This window comes from Melospiza georgiana, chromosome 6 (genome assembly GCF_028018845.1).
Source record: "Melospiza georgiana isolate bMelGeo1 chromosome 6, bMelGeo1.pri, whole genome shotgun sequence".
Taxonomy (NCBI): Eukaryota; Metazoa; Chordata; class Aves; order Passeriformes; family Passerellidae; genus Melospiza; species Melospiza georgiana.
The window spans coordinates 54,410,348-54,436,801 of NC_080435.1; the positions used below are offsets into that span (position 1 = coordinate 54,410,348).

The 26,454-nt window shown below is 43.4% G+C and overlaps 2 protein-coding genes across 3 annotated transcripts; one reads left to right on the forward strand and one right to left on the reverse strand.

The window, feature by feature from the left end:
- Positions 1-55: 55 nt before the first annotated feature.
- XRCC3 (X-ray repair cross complementing 3) lies at positions 56-12,940 on the reverse strand. The gene is made up of 8 exons (XM_058026204.1): positions 12,770-12,940; positions 11,383-11,493; positions 10,888-11,025; positions 9,804-10,016; positions 6,794-6,948; positions 5,156-5,365; positions 3,767-3,813; positions 56-2,726 (listed from the first exon to the last, which is right to left on the reverse strand). Exons 2-8 carry the CDS (start codon positions 11,435-11,437, stop codon positions 2,501-2,503), a joined length of 1,044 nt encoding a protein of 347 aa, XP_057882187.1. The 5' UTR covers positions 11,438-11,493; positions 12,770-12,940; the 3' UTR covers positions 56-2,500.
- A 644-nt stretch (positions 12,941-13,584) lies between these two features.
- On the forward strand, positions 13,585-26,434 carry ZFYVE21 (zinc finger FYVE-type containing 21). Of its 2 annotated transcripts, XM_058025696.1 has the most exons (8): positions 13,585-13,722; positions 18,471-18,521; positions 19,807-19,975; positions 21,662-21,737; positions 22,111-22,202; positions 23,006-23,059; positions 24,506-24,648; positions 25,475-26,434. In XM_058025696.1, the coding sequence occupies exons 1-8, from the start codon at positions 13,600-13,602 to the stop codon at positions 25,508-25,510; spliced, it is 744 nt and encodes a 247-aa protein (XP_057881679.1). In that variant the 5' UTR covers positions 13,585-13,599; the 3' UTR covers positions 25,511-26,434. The 2 variants fall into 2 exon arrangements, with proteins under 2 accessions (XP_057881679.1, XP_057881680.1); XM_058025697.1 differs by lacking the exon at positions 23,006-23,059.
- Positions 26,435-26,454: the final 20 nt, after the last annotated feature.

Below are 26,454 nucleotides of genomic sequence, written 5' to 3' on the forward strand. Positions count from 1 at the left end.
ATTAAAACTTAAGCACCTTTCAACACTTTTGACACAGGCTTCAATGGACAGGTGCTGTGTTGGGTTCCTGTGAGGGTTTGCAGCCCCAGAGCTGTGCTGGGGTGGGACTGAGGGCTGGGGGAGCAGCTGGAGTGACTGGGTGTTGGCTGTGAGCCTCAGTGGGCTCAGCTGCATTTGAGATTGCAGGGTTTGTGTGTGCTCAGGAGCCAGGAGACAAACTGTCATGTATTCTCACTCAGCTGGAGAGAAATAACCAACAAACCAACAGGGTACAGACACAACATTTGAGCAGGCAAAATGTTACTTCTGTTTGTTGGTACAAGTGTTTTTCACCAGGTAAATTAGAACTTTGATTGCACACCCATCTGTCACTTCAGGGCCATTCCAGCAAGCATTTGCAAGTTGCAAAAAAGAGTGATCAAAATATCATTGACTCAGATTTTGATCAAAATATCAAAATATTACTGTCTTTGGGGGTTTCACACTGTTCTGGACATGGCTCACAGCAAGGCAAACTCCTGGGCCTGGAGCCCAGCATTTGATGAGGCTTTTGTGTAAATGAATAACCAGGTAGGGTTTGGTGACTCCATGAATCAGCAGCACCTCTGTGTGGCTGCTTTCCCCAGTCCCACAATGGGAGATCACTGCCTTGGCTGCAGTTCCAGCCCAGGGGCACAGGGCAGGAACAGAATTGGAGTGGCACCTGTGCTGCTTTAGCTGACCTTGATTGAAGTTGATAGGGAGGAGGCACAGAAGGTGAGGGTTTTAGGGAGGAGGTGGCCCTGCTTGTCAACTTTCCTTAGAGGACACAAAGGTTTCCAAGTTTCATGGTTGGATTTTATTAAAAGAAGCTGTGAGGTCATTTCCAAATACAGAGAATTAAAGACATTTCACAAAAATGATTTGGACACAACTTGTGCTGTTTGCACAAGGGCCCCTGAGACATCTGAAGGGGTTGCAGAAGGCACTGAAAGCAATTCATCCTTTCTGCTTGCTTACAAACTCCTTCCTTCAGCTTCAAGCTGTGCCTGTTCTCCTCTGGAACCTCCCCAGGCAGTCACTCAGGGTCTCTTTTCCTTGAGTAACACTCAGTTGTCCCTTGAGAAATCTGCCACAGTTGCAGCTGAGGCAGTTTACAGCCAGACAAAGCTTTCAGCTCCCCAGCTGCATGCTTGCACATGGAAAGAGGGTGAATGTCCTGAAGGAGGAGGCAGCTTTTCACAAACACAGGGTTTCTGGCCAAAAGGAACCTGAGCAATGCCACCCCACAGACACACATGGAGTTCCTGCCTGTGCCAGCAGCAGGAGGGGAAAGGTGAGAGCTTGCTGAGTGTGTGATACAAGAGAGCATGACAGCACCCACAGAACAGAGGCCTCTGGACAGTGTAACTCCACCTGGCTTGCTTTCTCATGGAACAGAGCAAAGGAAAAATTCAGCTATTGGAGAGTGGATGGCATGGCAGTGATCTGAGGACAGCAGAAAAATGTGACAAGTAGCAAAAAGACAGGAAGAATACCCATGTGAAGCTCTAACTAAAAAACAAAAATCACCTCAGAAGAGCAATAGCATCTGACTGGATGAAAAGAGCTGAAGGTGCCCTTCAGGATCATGGCTGAGCTGAGAGCCCACAGCAGGGACACAGGACATGAGAGGCACCAATCCAGCAGCCCATGAAGAATGCTGATTTAGCAGAACACAGAGCAGGGCAGAGCATCAGGGAGAACACACAGAGCTTGCCCTGAGGCTACACAGCTTCAGCAATGGGCAAAGAGAACAAGGGGATGGGGGATGTGGTTTGCTCTCCTTCAAATAAAAGAGACTAAAGAGGCTTTTGCTATGAAGGGAAGGGACTGGAAAGCAGGAAAAGAGTAGAAATGAACCATTAAAAATTTTAAAGAGTTCTGTGAAGCTAGATACACTCATCTAGTACAAAGGCAGTGCAATTTTAATTCTTACAGTAATATGTTAAAGTATCTTTATGGGATTGTTTTCTTTAAAATCTTAATAACAAATGGTTTTAAAATAGGCCAGCTGCTTTGTGACAAAGAATGGCTATCCTTAATTGGCAGCATGAGACCCAGAACCACCAGCAGGCAACATAAACTGGTTGAATTTCAAGTCCTGTTGGGTCTGGAAACGGTACAAAACTACAGTAGATGCTGTTTCTAGATGAGCATGCTATTAAAATAAAATGAGACATCAGATCTCCCCCATCCTGGGGATTGCTACATCCCACTCCATTGTGCAGCCTCCACCTGCCCACAGCTTCCCTTTCCTTCAGAACCTCCAGGGTGCTCATCTCACAAGGAAAAGCTGAATATCCAAGAGTAAAAAGATAATTCTGCACAATGCAGACAAGGCTAAATGTAGCCATACCATTGTTCACATACCTCACCATCAGTTTCTCTCATCTAGGAACAATTGCATTTCACCAGTATTTCTTCCTGAAGCAAAGTCCTGGTACATTGTTGGAGCAGGAGCCTTTACTATGCAAAAGTGTTACTTTATTCCTTTTACACCTTCCAGCTGCACTGTGTAGTAGCAGAAGGATGGAGGGAGATGAGGAGCAAAAACAACACTTAAAGTCCTCCTGCTGCCAGGGCTGGGTGCTGCTGCTGCTGCAGGGGAGGGCTGGGGCAGCCACAGCCGCCGGGCCATCAGCCTCACCAGCAGCTGGTTGGACCAGGTTATCCCCAGGGCTGGAGTCACTCTGCTGCCCACCACCCTGGAAGGGAAGCATTACACATTTCTGCATGCATGGACTCCATAGGAAATACTTTCTGTTGTAACCAAACTGCACTAGAAGGCATCAGGTATTGTTTCTCTAACGTATATTGAAAACAATGGGTCTTTGAAGACAGAGGTGACAGGGTTTACTCACAAAACTTAGATTCTCCCTTTGGCAAGGAAAGAGCTGGAGGAGAAGTGATTCTGCACAGAACAGCTGTCATTCTTTCAACTCCAGCTAGGGGGAATACCTGCCTCCATCTGGACAGGCCTCTCTTGCAACAGGAAAACCACACGAGAAAAATGACTGAACTTTTAATATTTGAAGTGTGTAACTGCTGGCCTTGGATTCCATTTGCAGGTATATTTAGAAATGTTGGGTAAACAGAACACTGCATTTGTGTGACTTTCAACTCAAGGTTTAAAACAATTTTTTTTCCTGGAAAAAGTGCGATTTCTCCAGTAAAATAAATACAAGATAATCAGGCAAAAATAATAATTGAACCTTATCCTTGTTCTGTGTCAGTTCCAGAATCTGAAGGACACAGTGAACTTCTCACAAACACCCATTTATGCAGCACCCAGCTTATGCAGTAAATCAAGGTTATAGTTAGGATTCAAACAACAAATATGTACATTAATATCTTGGTGTCAGAAGATACTATTTTGGGTTTTTCCTCAGCTCACTAACAAAGCTTGCTGCTAGGGTTTGGCTGCTGTATTTTTAAAGCAGACAGGAGGTGCATGCAGTTACATCAGAGAAAGATGCAGAAATACTCTGGTGTCAGCAGGTACTCAGGCCATTAACTCCAGGGCATTTTTCCTGCTAACCTGTGATCAGGGATTACAATGTAAATGTGTGTGACAGTTTCTTCCCCTTCACAGCACAAGCTAGTGCTGATCTCCAGCAAATCCAGCATTGCTGGGTAAATGTCCCAGTGCTCCTCACATGATCTTGTAGCTTACCCTGGGGTGACAAAGATCAGAATGGTTCAGAGCTGCTGTGTTTGGCATTGTCACTCTGTGTGGGTGACTCACCTGCAGCTGCACTGAGCAGCTTCCGACTCGCTCACTGCGTCCGTCACCTGAAGCACAAACACAGATGTGCAGCTGACCTGGGGTTCTGGGATTGTGTTCAGCAAGCACAAGGGCAGGGAAGGGAACCAAGGCAAGGAAATCCAAGTTGTCAGAGCATACATTAAGCTAAGTTAGAAAACACTTATTCTTTCAAGGCAAACTAAAATGGTTTTGGGAATCACAAGATGAGTTTACAGTGTTAGAACTACTTAGCAAGGTACAGCTTACATTAATTAAACCACTACTAGATGGATGCCTTATTTGTTAAAAAAGAAACCCAAACCACAAATGAACCCCCCACATTCACAAAACTGTTCCAGTGCTGTAGCTGGAGATAAAAAGTACAAAAGCCCAGATCTCCCAAAAGTGCCCTGTTGTCAATGATTTCAAGACCTTTGAAGTTTCTCTGTGGCCTGCACATTCCCCTCCCAAGGCCACACTGGAGTATGAATGCTTCACCTCTGGCATTCAGATGCTCCTTCAGTTTGTGAGTGGACTAAGAGCAGTGTCTTGCCTTGTTTTCTCAAAAGAATACTCTTTGTGACCAGTATCATTGTGGGCTTTTGGTCCAGCTCAAGTCAGTTCATGCACTTCAGTAATCTCAGCAGTTACACAAAAAAATGCTGAGCTCCACAGAAATGAAGCAAAGTCGCTGGTGCTTCACTGTCTCCTGGGATATAACTGCCTGCAGAGCTCCCAGAGCAATCCTCCTGACAATGGCATTTGAAGCCAGTGGTAACAACTCTGTTATTTTGCTTTGATGCTCTGTGCAGTTGCTATACATATCTATTTCTGTTAGCTTTAGTGGACAACTTTTGAGAATGTTAACGTTTGTCATTATATAGCAAACATTCCGTATTGTTGTCTCCTCATTGCAAGAGTTTCATACCTCCTTAATGTTTCTCATAGGGAGCTCCTCTAAGCACTGACTCTTCCTTCTTCACAAAGCAACCAACTGACTCCAGTTCCCTTTCAACCAACCACTCACTCTTTTATAGCACTCATCTTCTCATTGGTTACAGCTGTGGCCTGTTAAAGTCAGGCCTGTTCCTAATCTCCAATAATTGGCTCAGCTGCAACTCCTTTAGGGGTAAGATTACTTTCTATACTACCTTATTTTCTTATATTCTATCCCCCTACAATTAACAGCCTATAAAAGTTTAAATAATAAACTTTGAGTAGTTAACATTTACTAAGGCACATCAGTTTAAGGAAGCTTCAGTTTCCATCAGTCATCAGCTGACGGTGGTAAATACAGCACCATGAAATCTGCATTTTCACAGATTGTTCCATCACCCTCCAGCCATTTATTGAGCAGTGCCTACAGGTGAGAAGCAATGGATTCCTTACCTGGTTAATGCACACGATGGGAGTCCTGAAGCTGGTGCTCAGGCTGTGCAGCCGAGCCCCAAAGGCCTGCAGGTACCGAGCCTTGAGAGCAGCGTCGGCCGGGCCGAAGTCGGCGCGGAACAGCGCGGCCATGGAGTCGACGAGCACGAGGCGCGCCATGCCCCGCGCCAGCAGCAGGGACAGCCTGGCCAGGCACTGCTGGAACGTGTCCTGCACACACACAGGGACAGTGACACGTGTTGTGGTGTGCTGTAATGTCCCATTGTGGCCTTCCAGGTCATTTCCCCAGGTGTGCCTATGCCTCTCTCCCTTCCCCCTTGCCCCCATGCTGAGTGAGTCCTGTCAATCAGGCTTAACATTCCAGCAAGGCATCGTGTGGTTGGTCAAGTTCAAAGGATGCCCCTATGCCCAGAGGTCATTGGCCTGTCTGGGTGTCATCTTCCCCTGAGACCCTGCCCCTCTCACCTGGTTGCTGGCTCACCTGTACCTCCCCTCCCCCTGTCCCTGAGCTTAAAAAGGTGATCAGACCATGCGGCCGCTATTCTGTTGGAGCAGTTGCTCATGTTCAGACCTCTGTAACCATGGAATAAACCTCTGGACATTAAACCCTCCAGCAGAATCGTCTCCTTTTTCTCTTCACCATCGCCTGAAGCTATTCCTCCTGAGGTAAATGGGGTTCCTAACAAGCCTGGACTTGTTCAGTGCCCAGCTGCAACCACCAGCAAGCCAAGGTATCTCTGGGGTGACACACCGCGGTTGCTGCCTTTGGCCTGGCAGCGAGGGTCAGACTGGCCCAGGCACAATCTAACTGGTAATATTGGGAGCCTTATTCCACTAGACACAGGCAAAGAGCCCTGCTGGACATCAGGAGACTGAACTGCAGCAATCACCATTGCAGCATGAGCTCAGGGAGTTCTGAATCACAAAGGCAGCTGGTGGATCTCTGAGTCTCACCAGTAACCACAGCTGGTGGTTTTACTGAGGAGGAGACAAAACTGCAACCTGCATTTACCTGCAGCTCTGACTTCACTGATACTTTTAAATCTCAAGGGTGTAGTACTACACTCCTAAACTTACTGTTTTCATAGAATTATTTAACGTTAAGGAGTTGGAATGGACCTTCAAAATCATCCAGTCCCAACCCCCTGCCATGGGCAGGGACACCTCCCACCAGAGCAGGTTGCTTGGAGCCACATCCAGCCTGGCCCTAAACACTGCCAGGGATGGGGCAGCCACAGCTTCTCTGAGCAACCTCTTCCAGTATCTCAGTGCCCTCACAGTAAGAATTTCTTCCTAATATCTAAATTTCCCCTCTTTCAGTTTGTACCCTTGCCCTGTCCACATGTCCTGACAGAGACAGGTTCTCTAGGTTCCCTGCAGCTTCTTCAGACACTGGAAGGCTCCAGTGAGGTCCCCATAGGAGGGCCTCATTTTATTCTCCAGGCTGAACAGCCCCAACTTTCTCAGCCTACCTGGGCAAGGAGTGGCTCTCACTGAAACACTCAGGACATGACATTATTATTAAATGTTCTAAACCAGTTACAAACTGTGCTGCTCTTCCACTGATGACCTTAACATAAAATACTGCCTCAAATCCATATTGATCAAGAGCCTTAGAAACATTGTGCTATTACTTACCAGGTCTGCTGCCTGCTCAACAAAAATATTGTTTCCAAATCTGATCTTCTGTATGACTTCAGCTGGAACATCTGCACGCAGCTTATGCTGTTGGTCTATGAGCTGCTGCAAACGTTTGCTTGGGAACACATCTTCTGTACAAATGTAGACAGCTCCTGTAGCCAAGGAAACCACAGGCCCTTACAAACACAGTTTTCTTACAGCACACAAATGATAGCACACATTCTGCATTTAAAAGCTGGAAATTCATGTTTGTTTGGTTATTTTTTAACCATGTTTAATCAATGATGGAACAAAAACCCCCCTTCTGTAACTCTCCTGCAGATGCCTGGTCCTTTCTTCAGCACCAGCTGGGACAACTGGATTTGTACTCTGCACTGGGTGACACTCACTGAGCACAGCTGAGGAGCACCTGATCACTGCCCTTGGGATCAGGAGTATCACACTTGATCCAGCCCACAGAGTGGCACTGCACAGTCTGCCTGCTTCAGCCAGAAATCCAAAACACAGAAATCCAACTCACACTATGAATTTCATGCTAAAACACCTGTGCTAACTTGTGTTGAGACAACAGCTCCTCAGTAAAACTTTCTGGCCTTCTCAGCTGCCATGCTTATTTAAGCTGACTGCCTTTTGCACAGTGGTGCTTTAATGCTGAAAGACAGGGATTTCTGTGCCATGAACTGTGGGCTCACAGAGAAATCATCTGCTTTCTGAAAACCAGACCTGCCTTAAGCAGGAGGTCACTTGTCCTTGCCTTGGTTTACTTAAAAAGGGTGGAATGTCCATTTCTTCAGATTTCATAGTCACTGGGGTTCTTCCACATGCAGATTTGCATTTCTAGATAGATTGATGCTCCATTGATTAAATAATTGTATTTTGATCCACAGTTATTGCAACATTCAGGACACTGAAAACACAGTCACAAGTCCAACAAAACCCAAACAGAAATCAGCAATTTCATCAAACTGTTATTCAGGCCAATAAACGTGTTATGCTGATTGTTGACAAAAAATACCACCAAAAATCAACTAAACAGGAATAAAACCTATTAAAACCCCCCAGCCTCAAAAAGAAAAAAATTTGATTCCTATGATCATAATCTGTCAGGCATCAAACTAAGTTTGTTACCAAGAATCAGTAGCAAACATTATTTTCTAATTCAGAATTCTAATAAGGAAATTAATTTGTTCCATTATATTCACATATTACTTATGAATATGGGCATATAAAATAAATTCAGCCAACACAACTGAACACAACTGACATTCCAGAACAGCAGAAAAATATCCTGGAGGCAATGGAGGCCTTTGTTTACTTTCAGCATTTCTTTGCTGCCAACCTCCTTGCCCTGAGAATTACAAACAAGACTAGCACTAAATTTAATGAAGTAACTGCTTAAAGAAATGTATTTCAGCTTCACCACTAATAAGAAGGGAGGGAAGTGTGTAATCAGTAAAAAAACAGAATGCAGGGATAATAATAATAATACAGGGATAATTTTAAATCAGTAGCAAAATCTTCCACTGGTAGTGCAGAGTTCTGTGAGAGTTTCTAAGCATTGCTGTTCTCCTCAAGTTTTCTAAAGGATAAAACTCCTCACATTTAACCTAAGATTTAATTGCTGTATTTCTCATGGGAGGCTCAACACAAGAGTGCCAGTAGGGTGTTGGGCACCTTGCTCTGTTCCTTGATTTCAACACAAACAGGAAGAAGTGCTGGAGCATGGATAAAAATGTATTTATTTAAACTATGTGCAGCAGTTAGCAGCAGCACACAAAGGAACAGAACAAAACAGAATTGTTTCTGCTCTGGTTAATGACACCATGTAATGTAAGCCATGGGCTACTCACAGCCCTTTGAGCAAGATCTCAATTTGTACAGCCCATGATTTTTCCACAAGGGTGGATTCAGTAAAAGGAGGAAGTTTCCCCACAAGGAGCCACTGAGCTGCCAGATGAAGGCAGTGCTGTTGGAAGGAGCAGCAAGGTCACAGGCAAAACACACCTAAGGCAGAGTACCAGAATCCTCAGAAGTGACACAGGCTTCCTCCCCTTCTATGGCAGCAATAGTAAAAGAAAAATAAAAAAATTGGGAGTTAAATTAATATGACAGAAGGCTAAAAAAACCATACTCAAATCAAAGAATAAACCTGCATACTTTGGTAAACCCAGGAAAATCACAGGTAAAAAACAATGTTACCCTTTTCAACTATATTTCTGTCGCAGACATTTCTTCACAGAAATCCTTTCTTTCGGATTTCTGCGTCTTCTGGAGGCCAGAGGTTTCAGAAGACAAGGTAAACAATTATCAGCTGCTGTGGAATGCAACAGGGACACCTTGATTGGCTCATGCTTCTTGTTTATAATTAAGGTCCAATCACAAAGTGTAAGCCAGGGACTCAGTCCTTGGGCACAACTTTGTTGTGGAATTCTTTCTATCTATTCTTAGCCTAGCCTAGCAGCTCTGCAAACCTCTATATTCTATTTAGCATAATCATAATGTATTATATATGATATATAAATAAATCAGCCTTCTGATTCAAGAAATAAGATTCATCGTCTCTCTCTCACCAGCAGCGACCCACACAGGACATTGTAATATATTTCCATTGATTTTACTCTGTAAATCAGTACAACTATTGTTATCAAAACAAATAATCTTTGAAATTTGAAATCCCCAGCTAAGGGAATGTGTACCATAGACCTAAGACCCACTCTCTTTGTAGAGAGTGATCTGCTGAGCTGTGCTGCTGACCTGAGGGGCCAATGACAGCAGCACTTCTCTTGCATTGTTTGTGTGCTGGGTTGAACCCAGAGTGGCAGGCAGGCAGACAACAGCCAGCAGGAACTGTGGATGAATTAAGCTGTGCTGCAGGATGGGCAGCTTTTCTCTCTGCAAACACTCACCAGCCACTGGCTGCTCTCCTGCTGAAGTTACATGCACTGAGCCTGTGCTGAGGCTCCTGAGGACAGAGCACTCCCTCAGCTGGGTTCAGTTCAGCACTCACCAGACTCCAAGCCCCCGTACTTGTACGGGTACTGCACACACAGGCACAGCTGCAAACCAAGCTGAGTCTTCCCAGCAGAACTCTCCCCAGCCAGCTCTGTGATTCCCACCAAAGGAATGCCTCCTTTCAACAAGCTGTCCAGCACTGCACACCCCAGGCTCAGCTTCTGGTGCTGGGAGGTGACAGGATCTTTATCTTGGTAGAGCTGAAGTGCTGCAAGGTTTAATGATTAAAAAGAAACAGGTAGTTTCATTTATTATTTTTCTAACACACAATGATACAGAATAGATGCTGTGCACAAGCTTTATTCCTACAAGAGATGCTTTCTTTGTTGATAGAGAATTTCCCTAATTCAGCCTGGTCTTCCCCACCTCTCTCTCCCCATCAGACCTCTGCTGAGTATCTGGACAAAGATTGATAATTTACACTGAGTTCTCTCCTGCTCTCAAACTCTTTTTTTGCTTTCTCTGCCTCTAAGGTGTCTCTGAGGAAAGTTACACTCTGAGAGAATTTTGACAGCAAAGGTTCTAGCACAGCAATTATGGAAATGGAAATAGCAGAGTACAAAACAGCACAGCAGGCATTTGCTCAAACCCTGAAAACACATGCAACCACAAGAAAATAGGTTTTAAACACAAAATTGTTATTAAGAATTTGTGCAGAAGGAGCTATTAGATCCTGCTTGTTTTGGAATGAGGAGTTCATGACAAAGCAGTTTATGAAGCTTTTAATATATGATATACATTTTTCAACTAGTCTTAGTCCAAAAGGAGAATAGTGAGAGAGAGGAAGAGAGTGTGAAAGAAAAAGGAAATATTTAGTTCCTGTGTTTAAGTGTTTCAGACTGGAGAAACACTTTGTCCTGTTTCAAGCAGGCTCAATCCTGAAAATGTCACCCATTCACTTCCATTTACCCCCAGGGGAGCTGTCCTTGGCACAGTTAAATAATTCACTACAGCACAATTAAAACACTTCCATTCTCATTTTAACCCCACATTTCTGTGTCATTGAGGAGCCAGAACCACATTTTCTCCCAGTGACAGTTCTGAACTTTATCTAGAAGATTTTCTATGCCCTGCATTACCTGTGAGCATGCTGTTCCTCCTCAGTGTGTGAGAGACTGTTTTCAGCAGGCACTGGGTGTCTGCACTGGAGAGCTTCATCAACCTCTGCAGGTCTGCTCCAGACAGGTTTAAAATCTCTTTTACTGATTTGATGTCAGCTGAAACAAGAGGAATTTTTATAAATACTTTTGGCTGACTTCCACAGCAAAGTTTTCCCAATTTCTAATTCTCATTTACTTTATAGAGGTTTATCTATACTGCATTCTTGTATGGTGGGCAGGCAACACTCACGTGGAATGTACCAACGCAAGCTGCAAAATTGTTTGGAAATTTATTATTGAAGCATGGGCAAAACCCAACACTTTCAATTACTCAGAAAACTTCTTTATGAAATACTTAATTACAGTTCTAAAATGTTAGTGTCCATCTGCCTGCTTATACCCACAAACACACAATTATGTCAAGGATGTCACCGTGGTGACAGATCTGTTAGAGACAATGGCAAATTAAATTACCTTTTTTCAGGGCAGCAATTGTTTTAGGGTTCAGGTCAAACTGGTCCCAGTCCATCTCCTGACACAGCACAGGACTGAGCAGCACATCCCATAATTATCTGTGATAATTATCTGTGATAAAAGATAATTATCTGTGATTAAAGTGGCTTTTATCACAGACACGGGTAAGAAAAAAAATAGGCATAAATCAGTGTCAAAAGTTTCCAGAACTAATTTTTTTCCTTCCTATTTTTAACACATTTATCAGTTACCTTAGAGAAGCAGCAATTATTCTGGGGTTATTATGAGAACTATTGCTGCTATTATTTTATATATTGATGTAATTTTACTTGGGAAGAGTGTGGCCAGCAGGCTGAGGGAGGTGATCCTCCCCCTCTGTCAGCTCTAAGCGAGTGCTGAGCTCAGTTCTGGGCTCCCAGCACAACAAACACAAGGAGCTGCTGCAAAGGGCCCAGCAGAGGCCACAGAGGTGAGGAGGGGTCAGGAGCATCTCTCTGCTGAGGAGAGCCTGGAGAAAGCAGAGGGGGGACATCACAATCCAAAGGTGGTGCCAGGAGGATGGAGCCAAACTCTTGAGCTTCACCTCAAGGTGAAGAACAGCTCTTACACCGAGGGTGGCAGACACTGGAACAGCTGCCACAGAGACATTCCAAACCCACCCGGACTCATTCCTGTGTCCCTGCTTTGGGTGGCCCTGCCTGGGCTGGGTGATCTCCAGAGCTCCCTCCCAACCCTGGCTATTCTCTAACCCTGAAGTCTTCTCTGATGGCTGTTTACATTTATCCTATTAAAGAATTCAACAAATAATCCTGCAGTTCAGAGCTCCTGGTAGTTTGAATTGCCTGTAATTCTGCATAGTGCTTTTGCTCTATGTGCAGCTCACAAGCAAGCAGGACAGTGATTTATTCCTGCCCTGTCAGTCCTCACACGAGGCTTTCATTTTCTAATAGACAAAAATCTCACACACGAGCAATTTAGGATGACCCAGGATTATTTATGCATGGACAGTCATGTATTTAGCATATACATATACGTTTATTAGCAAAAAGCAAATTTAATATTAAGTCGTTCAAATCTGTTTGCTACTTGTGACAATATTAAACAGATTTTTAATACTTCGGTCAAAACCACAACAATTTAGCCTCATGGCTGCTTAGAAAGCACTGTGAGGTTCTTAGCATTATTCTGATAAATTTATGAAGGATTGCAGCAGACAGCCAGCATTTATACGAGAATACATGACTTTATGAACAATCCCTTTTTCAGCACGGGGGGAGAGGTTGTGATGGCCGCTAATAGCAGAATAAATCTAAAAGAGAAGCAAGTTACTTTTAAGTAACACCCATTTAAAGCAAAATTCTGAGAAGGTTTAGAAGCCGAAACTTACCGACATCAATCATGGCTGTGACGGACCTCGACTGAAGGGCTCCAAACCATTGCGCGCTCTCCGCTCACAGGGAGCCGCTCCATGGATGAGGCCCGGGGGAGAAAAAACCACCGGGAGCGGGTCACGGTGCAGCCGGGGGGGTGCCACGGAGCAGGAGCGAGGGGCGGACAGCCGGACACAGGCACAGCAGGACAGGCGGACAGCAGGACAGGCGGACAGCCGGACACGCGGACAGCGGGACACAGGGACGGGCAGAGCGGGGCACCGCCACAGGGCCCTCAGGCCGCCACAGGGCCCTCACGCCGTCACGAATCTCCCGCCGCCCGCGCAGCCAATCAGCGAGCAGCCTGCCCGCCGCAGGCCAATCAGAGCTCCCTTCCGTGACTGCCCCGACGGGACAGCCAATGGCGGGGCGGTGCTCGTTCCCCTCCCGCTGGGCCGGCCGGGAGCGGCGGGGCCGGGCTGGCTCAGAGCCTCGGGCGGGCGCTGCGGCAGCGACCGGCGACTCTCTGCGGAGCCGCGCCCTGCGAAGCCGCGCCCTGCGGAACCGCGCCCTGCGGAGCCGCCCCTCGCGGCCGCGGCGGTCCGGGCTCGGTGTGCCGCTTCCTGGAACTCGGCGACCCAACCCTTCGCTTCCGGGTTGCGGGACACGAAGGAGGCGGGACTAGTGCACCGAGGGGCACGGGATTGGCTGGAAAGCCCTGAGCGCGTGGGCGGTGCCGGAGAGCTGCTGCTTCCCATTGGTTGAGTGCCGTGTCCATCGCGCAGCGCCGCGCGGCTATTGGGCGGCGGCGCGGGCGTCCCTTGGCGGCGGCGGCGCGCGGGGGAAGATGTCGGGCGGCGACGCGAAGAAGCTGGTGCGCTCCCCCAGCGGGCTGCGCATGGTGCCCGAGCACCGCGCCGCCCGCAGCCCCTTCGGCCTGGACGAGCCGCCCTGGGTGCCCGACAAGGAGGTACCGCCGGGGCAGGGGCGCCGCGCTTCCCTTCCCCCTGTTCCTTCCTCCCTTTCCCTCCGCTTTTTCGCTTCCCTTGGGCTGATGGGTTAAAGGACGCAGGGACGGGGCTGTCACTCGCTCCTCTCCGCTGTGCGGCCCCGGCGCGAAAATTGGCGAGCGATTGGTGATGAGAAGTGTAGCGAGCTGTGCGGTGTTGCTTTAAATGCTGATAAAGGTGGTTCTGGTTTAAAACTAACTGCATACATTATTGAAGCATTAGGGCTGAGGTAGAACAGCCCTTCTGGCTCTTGGTGTGAGTGTTCGTGGTTAAACAGCCATTGAACAGCTCAGTCTGTTTCAGTCCGCTTTGCTTTAAATATTTACCGAGTAAACAACTTAGCGATGGTGATATTTTTAATTTCACGTAAGGAGAGTTGATTGTTGCCAGCCGCTGCACCCAGATGCACAAACAACATAGAATCCATTGTTGGTTTATTTATTTATTGCCGGCGTTCTGTGGCGTGGACACACGCCAGTGCATTTACATGTGAGCGGAATGAGGATTTATTTAGTGTGGATTTCAGCCGGGGTCAGCCAGCAGAGCGTTCCTGGGACGTGCTGGGCTGTTCTGCACCGGAACACCGAGTCCTGCTTCGGTCAGGAATGGAGAACAAAGCCTCTCCCTCTGCCTCGTATCTCTGCGGGCAGAACGTTCTGTGTAATTCAGCTAAAGATTGTTTGGGGACTGTGGTAGCATCTAGTTAAACTTGTTAGATATATGGAGAGAATTAAATCTGTGTATTGTGGCTACATCAGTATAAAGTACGTTGTTAGTTTGAATTCTCTATTACAATTCTATTGTAGTTTCATTCTCCTTAAAATTCAACTTTCCCCCTGTAGTCTGCAGATCTATAGGCTGAGGGTGTTGAAATGTGACTGAATGTGCTCAGTGATATTTGCTATTGAGAGGAAGTGTGATAGAGGTAAATATTTAAAATGCATTTGTTAATGCAAGATTAAGACTATGAATTGTTATTTTGTGGTTAGTTATTTTACTAGATTTCCGGAAGTAAAATATTTTTTTACTAAAAAAAATTTACTAGATTTCTGGAAGTATGCTAGAGTTCTGACATCCCTTTGGTTAACAATTGCCAAATATGTTGCAAAATTTTGCCTTAAATAAAGCAGGTATGTGATACACCGGGAAGCTTATAAATCCCAAGTTTTTGTTAAGAACAATTAAATTTAAAGACACAGGGTTACCTGGGCAATGAATTAGTTGAGAATTCTTGCTCTTGTTACCATGTCAGACATAATTAAAAATGAAGGGTCTATGTCCAAGACCTTGAGTGGTGTTAGCAAATTCTTATCTGGTTTTCAAATCCATTGGCTTTTGCTGTGCAGCCAGTAACACTCACAAATCCAGTAATTTTATTTTTCTTATGCAAGAGTCAACTGGCTTATTTTTTTAAATTAAGGCCACCTAATAATTATGGCAGTTGGTAGTTTTGTGCAGCTTATACAGCATTGAAATGTAATTAAGTTTTAAATTTTTTTATCACAAGATTATACAGTCTTAAAATATCGGTAGCTGTGAGGAATTTGAAATGCAAGGCTGGAGCAGGACTACTGAAAAGTTTACTTTTTAAAGTAATTTTATTTGTAGTAGAGGTAATGAGTTGAGGGGGATTTATGAAAGTCTGTGCTGAGCATCATTTAACTTGGGATGCTGGCATCTGCATGTGCCTTGTCTGACTCAGAATTTCTTTGTTAATCACCAGCAGAGCTCAATTGATGATATTTCTGTTAAGGAAAGCTTGGACTAGAAATTGAGTAAGATGTGTCAGTTTGCCTGCAGAGGTGGCCAAACCTTGTGATATCCAGCTGTGCAGCAGATGTTTCCATGGCTGAGGAGCTCTGTGTGCTGCCCAGGAGCTGCCAGCTCTGCTGGGAGGGTTCCTTCCTTGCTGCCAAGGCCAGGCTCAGGCAGGGTCAGAGCAGCCCAGCTCTGCCTGCCCTGGGTTTGCATCCTGCCCTTTCCCCCTGTGGCCAGGTGGGATTCCCTGATCTTCCTCCTTTGCAGAGGTTTCCTTGTTAGGGAGCTCAGCCGGGGCTTCCCAAGCATCCCTTCTTGAATCACTCTGTTATTATTTATGCAAATAAAGCATGTGGAGTGTAACTATTGATTCCTGGCCATCCGTGGGATCCTCACCTCTGGCTGGATCTGTGGGATTATGGAAATAAGTTCTCACACTTGAGCAAACCCATGACAAGTTTGCAATGAACCAACTCTTGGTATTTTTAAATTAATGCCAAGATCCAACAGCTGTTGGATGTTCTTCCATTTTGCTCTTTCTGATAATCTGTAATCTGATACTGGCATTGGTGCTTGACTGCACATGAAATGAATGTACTTCTGACATGAATTCTTACTTAATTTCTTGCTTCACATCTTTTTATTTGAAGACACGAGAAGTAACTTGGACACTGTACTTCCTTCTCTGCTAATGTGATAAAACCCCTCCAAGCAATAAAACTTAATTAAATGCTAGTCACTCTCTGATTATGTCAGTGTATGGATGAATGGGAAGAATTCACATTTCAAGATGTTCTCAATAAATATCTTAGTCCCAGGCAAAGCAGAAATTGACATTATGCAAATGTTTCACTCCATTCTGGTTACTTAAAGCAGAAATACCTCGAAGGAACAGTGTTTTGAGCTTGCTTCTGTCAGAACATTTTCCTAAGAAAATCCTATTTTGCAATGCCAGCTACCATGTGCTGCTTGACTTGTGATTTATTTAGGACTGCTGTTTGTATCAGGCAGGGCTCTCATAATGGGTCTGGAATTAAGAAATAATTTTCTATAGTTTGTGTTAAATAAGAGGATGGATAATTTTGTTCCTTCCTAAAAACTACTTTTATGTTTAGCCTAGCATTCTGTATGAAATCTATGTAGAACATAGAATCTGTGTAGAACATAGTATTTAGAAGAGTTTGGGTTTGATTTTTTTTTTCCCTCTAGCTTGTGACTTGTGCTTTCTGCCTTTTGGCAAAAAAACAAATAAAAAAACCCAGTCCAGGTGAACTAAAAAAAACAAAACCCACCACCAAAACCCAACCAAAAACCTCCCAAATATTTTCATTATGAAATTAATTAGAACTTGGGTAAATTGAAGGCATACTAAAATTATTGCCAGGACCAGCTCCCAGGCAAGTTGTTAAGCTATATGTCAAAAATTAAAACCAGGTAGAGCAGAAGATGACATTAGCTGTAGAGTTCTACTTGTTACAGAGGTGAAACCTGGTGTGTGCTAAATTGCTTCATGCTGATGTTATTTATCAGTGAGTGTTGAAATAAGCTTTTCTGCAGCCATTGTGAAAAGCTGTGTTTGGATGCCTCAGTTCAGTGTTAGTGAAAGCAATTCAGGAACACTTCCAGTGCTCTTCTGTGTGGGATTTGGAAACAGCTTGTTGTAACAAATTCTGCAAGTAGGTGTTTACCTTCCACTACAGTGACTGCCATTACTGTCTAATGTGTTAAATGTCTGTTTAGACAGCAGAGCCTTTCATATAAACTATCACCAATTATTAACAAGCTTGCACTTGAAAAGGACATGAAAAATTTCTGGAGAATTTTTAATTTAGCTGCTGCAATATTTTCTTGGCTACAGCTGTTGGATTTGTGACAGTGATTGAGTATCTGCTGGAGCAGAAATCCCTGAATAGAAGCTGTTGTAACCTGAGGGGATTTATAGAAGAAAAAGGGTTAAGTATTGAAATGTGTTAATTAAAGGCAAAGGGTGATTACTGTGTGCTTAGCAAATAGCACCTGCTCAGCTCAGGGCATGTGGTGAAGAGGACATTCTGCTGTAGTCTGACATAGTCTGCTTTGAGGGGTTTCAGTTTCTAACCAGGCATAATTTTGCATTAATATTTGCTAGTAAATACAGGAAAAATTGCATTATAAGCCTCAGACTGGGGTTTGATATGGTAGATAAAAACATGTAAAGTTTTGTTGAAAATCCAGTGGCCTAAGGGTTGGGTATCAACCTTTTGGTAGGTGACTTTCTATACAGAAAATTTTGATTGTCCAGCAGTCACTGATCACTTCTGGTTGTTAACACAGTCAAAGCTGTCACCCCTTAAACTCTACTTACTTGGAAGGGAGAAACTCCTTCAATTTTTTTCTGTCATTTTTTTGAAAGGAGTGTGTGGGTGTAAGTTTGTTTTAGGAAAGAGATATTTCAGGAAGTGACTTTTTGTAGCTGGAATAAGCATTAGGTCTTGGTGGCTTGGAAGAAAACCAAATATCTCTTAGCATGTTTCAAAAATGTGTGAGTATTGAGAGCATTAAATTGTGTAAACAATGTTTTGGCGAGTCAGCAGATCATGGTAGTAGAGTAAAGTGAGGACAGCTTACATAAAACCAGTTGATTCTGGGATATGGGACTGTCTAGATAGCCAAACATTATCAATGTTTGAATGGTAAATAATTCTGAGATGTACTTTTGCCTGCTGGCAGGATGCACTATTCATTAGGGGAAAGTTTGGCAGCTCTTTTTTTTTGTCTTGCAAATGGAGATGACATTATTTTGCTACATCAATATTAAATGAAAGCTATTCATGGTGAAAAGATAAGAGATGGAAATTTGTTGGAGGTGTTTCTTTATGGGGCATAATATGAAGCTCATTCTTTGTATATGGTGGTAGAATTAAAGGTTTAAAAAGATTGTAGACTAATCTTAATTTGTACTGTTTTCTAGTGCCCAAGATGTATGCAGTGTGATACAAAATTTGACTTCATAACTAGAAAGGTAAGATAATTTAATGAAATATGAAGCAGTAAGTGTTGAAAAATACTACAATTGACATATTTTGAAAAGTAAACCAGGATTTGTCTTGAGTTTGGAAGAGAGAAATTCCAATTAAAGTAGAAAGTGAAAACTACATAATTAGGCTCACTGGATGAAGAGAAAACACTAACATTAAATTCTGTTATTAATGGTAAGAGGTCACTGTGGAATGCAGACTGGTGGGCAGAATATGACATGGAGAATTCTACAAAACACCCTCCCAAAGAAGGCCAGCAGTAATTTTTAGGAGGGAACATCATTCCTTTGTATAATTACATTGACACTTTGTTAGCACAGGCTTACAAAAGTGAAGAAAGATGTGAAAGTGTGACTTGTAGTGCAGTGACATGGTTCATGTTTTTCAGTTTTAAACCAGACACATATGTTGTACCAGTTGACAAGCTGCTGTGTTTCCCTTGTGTTAGCTGTGGGAAGCAGTTGGGGGTAGCCCTGGGAAATGGGTACTCCAGAGAATTTTGCAGAACATTTGGAAGGAAAACCTAACACTGACCAAAAGTGCAGTGTTACCAGTTCCTTGTATCAAACTTTGAGGGTTGCTTTGAGCCACAGATGAGTTCCTGCTTGCCTGGGAGTACTTGTTCTGTCATGAGAACTTGCATCAGGAAGATCTGCTGGTACTGTCACACCCCTGATCTGGAGCACAGGCCACTGGTTGCAGATTTAGGGGCTGTGAAACACACTGCAAGACTTGTTCTGGTTTCACAACTTCCCTGGATTTGTGCTGTGCTGCCTGATACTTCTGATAAAAGGAATAGCTTTAGGTTCTAACTATGAAGATTCTTACATTTTTCCCATGGGAATAAGAGAATAAGTTTTGAAAGAGAGAATAAGTTTTAAAAGAGAATAATAGTATTTGCAGTTGAAGAAGAATAGAAACTTCAGTTGAAGTTCTCCAAGATCTTTTGCCAGAAGTCCGAAGGCACCTGGAAACCACTCTTGTCATGGGTTTTTATTGACAGGGAGGTGAAGGATTTACTGGAAATTAAAGGATGCTCTTTTTTGCTCCAGAAGCATCTTTAGAGAGTGCCAGCAAAGGCTTAGAGTGCTGCTGTTTATATTATACTCAGTCCTTTGTGTCCAACCTTCAGAGATTGCTGTCTGCCCCTGTAAGAGTTCATTTCTTCTACCTGTCCCTCAGCTTGCACGTTTCACACCTGAGAAACTTGTAGTAACCTCTTAGTTTCCTTAGTAAATAAGTAAAGGAGGTGTTCTCTCGTGCTTGTAGCATCACTGCAGAAGGTGTGGGAAGTGTTTCTGTGACAAGTGCTGCAGTAAGAAAGTGCCTCTGCCCCGCATGTGCTTCGTGGACCCCGTGCGGCAGTGCGCCGAGTGCGCCCTGGTGTCGCAGAAGGAGACCGAGTTCTACGACAAACAGCTCAAAGTGCTCATGAATGGTAAGCACCCAAGGTCCTGGTTGTGGTTATTCAAATTCCAGTGAACAGCAAAAGCAGTGCTTCTTGTCCCACAAGCTGTGGCTTTGTTTCCTCCTTGCTGTGCCTCTTGTTTTGCAGTTAGTGATTTTGTGTTACGGGTTTATTCAGAGAGAGGTTCACACTTCGTAGTCAGTGTTTGCACCTCTCAGTTTGTACTTCTCGGTCTTGATGGAGAGTGATTTAATTAAAGATAAATTTTTAATACCTGTGAGAACAGATGAGCGTGCAGTTGGCATTTTCCTTGAAATAATACATCTTTTAACCATATTCCTGTTACATTAAATAAGGATGAAAAATACTTGAGAGAATATTTTAACATTTTCAAACAAGATAGAGTGCTTGTTTCAAGCTTCATCTGAGAGCTTTGATCTTGTCCATGGCCTACAGCTGTGGTTGATGGCAGATCATCATGAGTACTCAATTTTCCATAGGTTTAAACCTTCACAATACAGTAATTCATGTTCCAATTACATTAAGAAAGCTGAAACTTCAGTTTTTAAAATAGTCTGTGATCCTTCAGTGCCTTTTGATGATCTCTCAGCATGATGCCTGTGTGCATAATGGGTAAGCTAAGCCCCACATGTGATGGGCAAGGATGTTCCTGGGGAGATCCTGGGTTCAGAAGGGAGTGTGCTCATCCTGGAGCACATAAATCATTCTTCACTCTGCTTTACCATGAGGGCGTAGATGAGTTTTTAAATCCCATCTTTTAAATTGAAGAGTTTTTTTTAAAGCTACTCCTGTTTGCTTTCATGTTCTGAAGTTGTTCCTGCCTTGCTGTAGAGCCACAGATGGTGGTCAGAGAGGTGGTGGTGGTGGCTGTAATGTCCTTCTCCAGCCTTGGTGCTGCTGGCTCTGTCTCACTTCAGCAGCACAGGCTCTGTGCTGGGGGTCAGTGAGCCTGGGTGAGCTGGCAAGTAAGGAGGTGGAACTCCAGGGCTGCATGGTTCAGGTTGTGGGGATGGATTACAGACCATTGGGCAGGGCTGGAAGTTGTTTTCTTCATTTCCCAGGCCAGCCCTATTGGGATTGGGTAACACAGGGAACACGAGGAGGAAGCAGAGGGGTCGGGTGTGTAGGGCTGCTTGGAGTTCTGAGTCACCTCTCTAGTGGAGCAACAGTGACCTTCCCCTTGCCAAAGCAGTTTGGAGGGGGAAGAATCAACATGAAAGCTGCAGTTCATTGACCTCACAATAATACTGAGCCAGCCTTCAGTAATGAAAAAGAGATGTCTTTACAGCTTCTTAAGCATAGAACTGAAGGTCACATCCTGCTATTAAATTGGTTTTTTTTAATACAGAAAAAATCATTTGTGTTACAGTGATGACAGAGGGTCTTTAGTTGCCTGTCTTTGCCACCTCCAAATTTCTTCTCATTTTAAAAAGATTCCTCTTGGATATCATCTGCATTTCTACACATGGGAGAAATTGCATAGCATGTGTGAAAGGTCCTGTAAGTCAGAACATGATAATTAAAGATCAGCTTTTTATACTTGAGTGTTTTGTGATGTTAATCAGTTTAATTTTTCAGTTATTCCCTTATTTCACTCAATTCAGTGCATTAGTAAGTAAAAGTTAGCTGTTCTTTCTGATACTTGAATGTTGCTTCTTGAATTCTGTATTAGAATACTAAACCATTTCTTTCCAGGTGCTACATTCTTTGTAACTCTGGGAACATCTGATAAATCTGAGCTCATGGTTTGTCGACTTTCCAACAACCAGAGGTGAGAAAGATTGATGGAAACTGCACTTGTAAACTGTAGCATTGATGTACTTACAGCTCTATTCTTACACAATAACCTTAAAAATAGGAGAGTAACATGCCCTGAGGATACTGGAGAGAGTCATCAAACTGAAAGGATAGATCCAACAATACTGGAATGTTTGCTTGAATTTACTAACAGTGTGGATCAGAATGTCTTGGCAGGGTGAAATTTCAATGAAAAGTAACATTTTCTGCCTGACTTCTATCCCTCCTCACCCCAAAGAACAGATAAACAATGTCACTGAGAGATTGTTTAACTTTTTTCCTCTGATTTGGAATTGATCTTGTAGGGAAAAAAAAAGTGAAAAAACCCTTTTTCTTCTATTATGTAGATACCTGGTTTTGGATGGAGACAGCCATTATGAAATTGAAATTATACAGATTTCAACTGTTCAGATACTTACAGAGGGATTTACTCCTGGAGGTAATTTTTTCTTTTAATATAAATGAACTATTAAGAAAAAAAAAATGAAGCTGTAGTTATTGAGCTAGACAGCGAATTCAGTGTTTAACTATTGGTTACAACTGCTCTCAGAATAGAGCACAGTCTGTGAGACCCTGTCCCATGTGGCTGCTGGGAGTTGGGGGAACACCTAGAGATTTAGAAGTTCCCCCACAGCCTTAATGTGGGAGAGACTCTTGATAAACCTGAGTAAGGGTGGTTGTCACCTGTTCTCTTGGGTATGTAAAAGTATTTGCTAATTTAAGAGCTCATAGGAGGGAACTGTTAGTCTTTGGTAGCTTCCATTTCAGAATGCAGCTGGGATTTTGCCTTGACTGGTTCAAACATTGTTAACAGAATGAAATGGGGGAGGGGGAGTAAATAATTCAACTATCCTTTCTTAATTTCATTCAAGACAAAGGGGTGGCCAAATGAAACTGGTAACATATAAATTGGAGTGCAGCAACTTACTGCCCCATCTCTTACCAGATTTTATAGTATTTCAGGATGAACCTGAATATGAATTGACTGAAATGAGAACAAACAAGGTCAGGAATTTCAATAATTGTTCTTTATCAACACTTCTGTCACTGCTGGGTTTTTCTAATTGCACAGCCCATCTGTGCATTATTCAGTCAGTACAGCATGTTAACTTGAATAAACTTACCTTGGTATTTAAATCACCCAGGTATATTGCTGAGTCACTTAATGCTCCTGTAATTCCTTGTTCACTACTCTTCTGATTGCTTTATCTCTTTTCTGCCTGCCTTCCTTGTTGATGGTAGAAAAAGATATTCACACTTACACCAGCCTCCTGGAGAGCCAGCCTGTTACTGAAGGTATCTGCAGTGCCTTTCAGCATGACTCACCCAAGCATGCCGTGGCCCCCTCACCTCTTTCTTCTCTGCAGTGCTGATTATTTGCTTGATCCATAATTGCTGTTCAACTTGAGTTATGTTTGAGTCTGACACATATCTGTTCCTTCCCATATGTCTGTTTAATAAATCAAGAGTGAATGTTTTGTAACACTCTGGAGGAGAACTAAGGTACTCAAGGCCTTCTTTAGACCAAAGTGCTGTTGTCCGTGCTGGGAGAAGGAGAGATGAGAAATGCTATCTGCAATAGTACACAATGTTACAGATTACAGATCATCTGCTTAGCAGGTTGCTGAATTTGGCATACTAGAAATAAATATACTCCCTGTGTGCTGTCTGGAAAGGCTTTGCACTGAAACTGTTAATTATTGGCTTGCATTTACATAACTTTAAAAGAAAGGCCTCTTTGTTATGCAAGGTGTATTCTGTCTTAGTAATGCCAGACATGGGCAAGCTGGTCAAGGCTGTGGGTGTGTGATTTCCACTGGTTTATCTTTCAGTAGACCCTTAATCCATTATTCTGACTAGTAGGTGCAGAGAAGCAATTGATGAAGTTGAATTTCCATTTATCCTAGGAGAGTAGAAAGTAGCTCTTTTATAAACCCTGCTGTGGGCTTCTGATTGGGTTGGGTACATTAACAGCACTAACTAGATTGAGTTTGGCTTAGATTGTGATTTGTTTTGGCTCCTCAGATATTGCAGTAACAGCCTCCAGGGGCCCTCTCATGCAGACACTTCTAAAAAGAGCTTTGTAAGAAGTGTCCTGTGTATGCTAGTGCTGCTCCTAGAGCTTAGTTTGTGCTCCACTGCTGCAGGAAGTAATGACAGCAATGAGTCATTCTAAAAGTTCTTGTTAAATGTTTGTATTTTTGCTTTGATTTATCTTCATCTCTGCAGCCTCAGTAAGAGAGAAGCAAACACCTCGCTTACTGCGCTCTTGGCAGAGCAGTCTTTGGCAGCAATTTCCTTCAGGAAGTAAATGATGTTGCCAGCTGTTCTCTAGCCTTATGTAAGCATCATTCCACCCTTTGCCAGGTTTGGAGGGACTGCTGCCTGCTTTGCCATCAGTTTGATTGGACCCTAAGCCTACAGACTGCAGGCTACTGTATGAAACTGTGGTAACAGTGTCTTAACATGGTGCTAGTAAATCATGAAGGTGTTCCAGGTGTGTGGCTTTACCTGAAGGCTGATGCAGGTTCTGCCTTGGTGCTTGGCAGAGAGAATGAAGCAATAGGAGGCTGCAGGTCCCACTGCCTGCACTGTGGTCATGAGCTCCTCAGATCCAGCAGCTGCTTGTGCTCTGAACTGAGCAGTGAGCACATTTCTCCAAACATACTCATGAGCTGGAAAATGTTGTGTTACTTAGTTGGTAAAAGCTGCTGCTGTTCCAGATGTTGTTTCTCTTTCCAGGAGGCAACACTCGTGCCATAGGAATGGTCCTGCAGTACAAGGTCCCGGGGTCGGAGGAGGTGATGCAGATGAAGTTTACTGCTGGTGAAGACTTCAGCTGTAACAAGAAGCTGTCAGCAGCCTGGCTGGCAGCTATGCATAAGGTAAGCAAAGCAGCCAAAACTTAGACAAGGCTGAAAAAATCTTTACCTAGGCTGTTCAGCAGCACCAGAGAGAGCATTCAGCCTTAGGAGTATTTCTGTTATTTTTTTATCAAGGACTTCAGGGCCTTGTTGCTTGGAAAACAGAAGCTATGGCTGGGTGTAATGAACATGACTAGGTTTCTGCTCAGAGACTGAGGAATTTATGCACTCTGAAGGGTTTCCCAAGATCTTATGTATGTTATTAGATGAAAAGAACTAAGAATTTGGCTTTAAACTTCCTTGGATTTTCTTACTGGCTGAAGAATGTGCACTATGAAATGCTCATGTGACCCTAAGTTCAGCTAATTGTTTTTACTGCTTCATGAAGATTTAAAGAAGTTGTTGATTTTGGAAATGGAAGAGTTTAATCTTTTGGTGCTAGGTCCTGCATGGGTAATGAAACTGAAGGTTGGTATTTGGTAAATAAAAGTTATGGTGGGAAAAAACCAAAGCCCCATTCCAATCAGTCAGCTGATGGATTGCTGATCAGAACTGTCATTTATAATGTGTATGGACAGGTTTGTGGCTCTTTGTTGCTTCTTTGCCATTTTAGAACTCCCCAGGTGCCCCACCCAGCCTTTACTCTGCTCAGCAGCGTGTGCTCAAACTTCCATCACCGTGTAAGTGCATTCAGCACTTCCTGAATGCTAGTACAGGCCTCAGGTGGAGGAAAACAAGGAAGAATTCAAAGCCCTGGATTTAAAGGAGGTTTTTGGAGGGGTGGGAAGCAGATAACATGCCTGCAAGTGAAACTTCAGTTAACACTGGCATTTTCCCTTTCTGTTAGGCGACAAAACTTCTCTATGAGTCTCGGGACCAGTGAGAACTGCAGCTGTGGCCTCCTGAGGGCACACACAGACACCAGCCTCCACAGACCTGCCTCTCACTTTGTGCTGATTTGACAGCTGGAAATATTTGCTGTTCTTGACTCTCTCTCTCATTCCAGCGTGGTTCATTATGTAAGAACTGGCAAATGCAATGTGAGTATTTTTTTGAACCATGAGTATTCACGGTAGTGTGCAATATGTATACAGTTAATGCTTTAAACAGCCTCACCTTTTAAGACTTTGTATATTTTGTTAAGCCTTTACTGGCACTTAATATGAAAGTGACCTGCACTACAGCTAATGTACAGCACAACTTTTATAGTAACCATTATATATACTGTTTGCTACAGGAAGCAAACAAATGTGTATGTCTCTTCTGCAGAGAATAGCTTTTGGGTATAGATCTCAGGTTTTTCCCTCTATCCAAATGTTTAAAATCAATGTACAAAAAGAAATCTGCCTTAGATATGATTTTATAGAAATCACATGGGTTTTTTTAAACATTTAATTTTGAACATCTAAATTTTTCACTGAATACCACCAGGTTTGACTTGTATGAACTCAACCGTGAAACTTCACTTCTGTAATAAGCTTCCAGAATAATTTTTAGTTTTGTATTTTCTTTTTTGGTAATGAGCTTTTGTTAATCTAACTGTAATGCTATCTGAAATTGTATACAATTTAATGTACAAATATGAATAAATTAATTCACTTATTTAAAAAAAGGTGTTATTTAATTTTGTAATATACAACTTCTTTAGTAATGGCCACCATAGTCTCTGAACTGTAAAAAATTTCACTTTTTCTAAAGAAAACACTACTTTTAGTTCTAAGTTAACTTTTCCCAGTTGGAATACTGGGATACTAGTGTGTAAGCACATCTTCAGTGAAGCTGATAAAACAAGGAGGAAAGATGGGTTGTCAGCTGTAACCTTGGCAA

What these genes read in the sequence shown, in the direction of transcription:
- XRCC3 (XM_058026204.1), bottom strand. Translation starts at nt 11,437, where the DNA reads ATGGACTGGGACCAGTTTGACCTGAACCCTAAAACAATTGCTGCCCTG. An exon ending in TTGAGCAGGCAGCAGACCTG is followed by an intron (nt 5,366 to 6,793) that starts GTAAGTAATAGC and finishes GTGTGTGTGCAG; the next exon opens with GACACGTTCCAGCAGTGCCT. An exon ending in CCATCGTGTGCATTAACCAG is followed by an intron (nt 3,814 to 5,155) that starts GTAAGGAATCCA and finishes TTTGTGCTTCAG; the next exon opens with GTGACGGACGCAGTGAGCGA.
- ZFYVE21 (XM_058025696.1), top strand. Translation starts at nt 13,600, where the DNA reads ATGTCGGGCGGCGACGCGAAGAAGCTGGTGCGCTCCCCCAGCGGGCTG. An exon ending in GCTCAAAGTGCTCATGAATG is followed by an intron (nt 19,976 to 21,661) that starts GTAAGCACCCAA and finishes ATTTCTTTCCAG; the next exon opens with GTGCTACATTCTTTGTAACT. An exon ending in CGACTTTCCAACAACCAGAG is followed by an intron (nt 21,738 to 22,110) that starts GTGAGAAAGATT and finishes TCTATTATGTAG; the next exon opens with ATACCTGGTTTTGGATGGAG.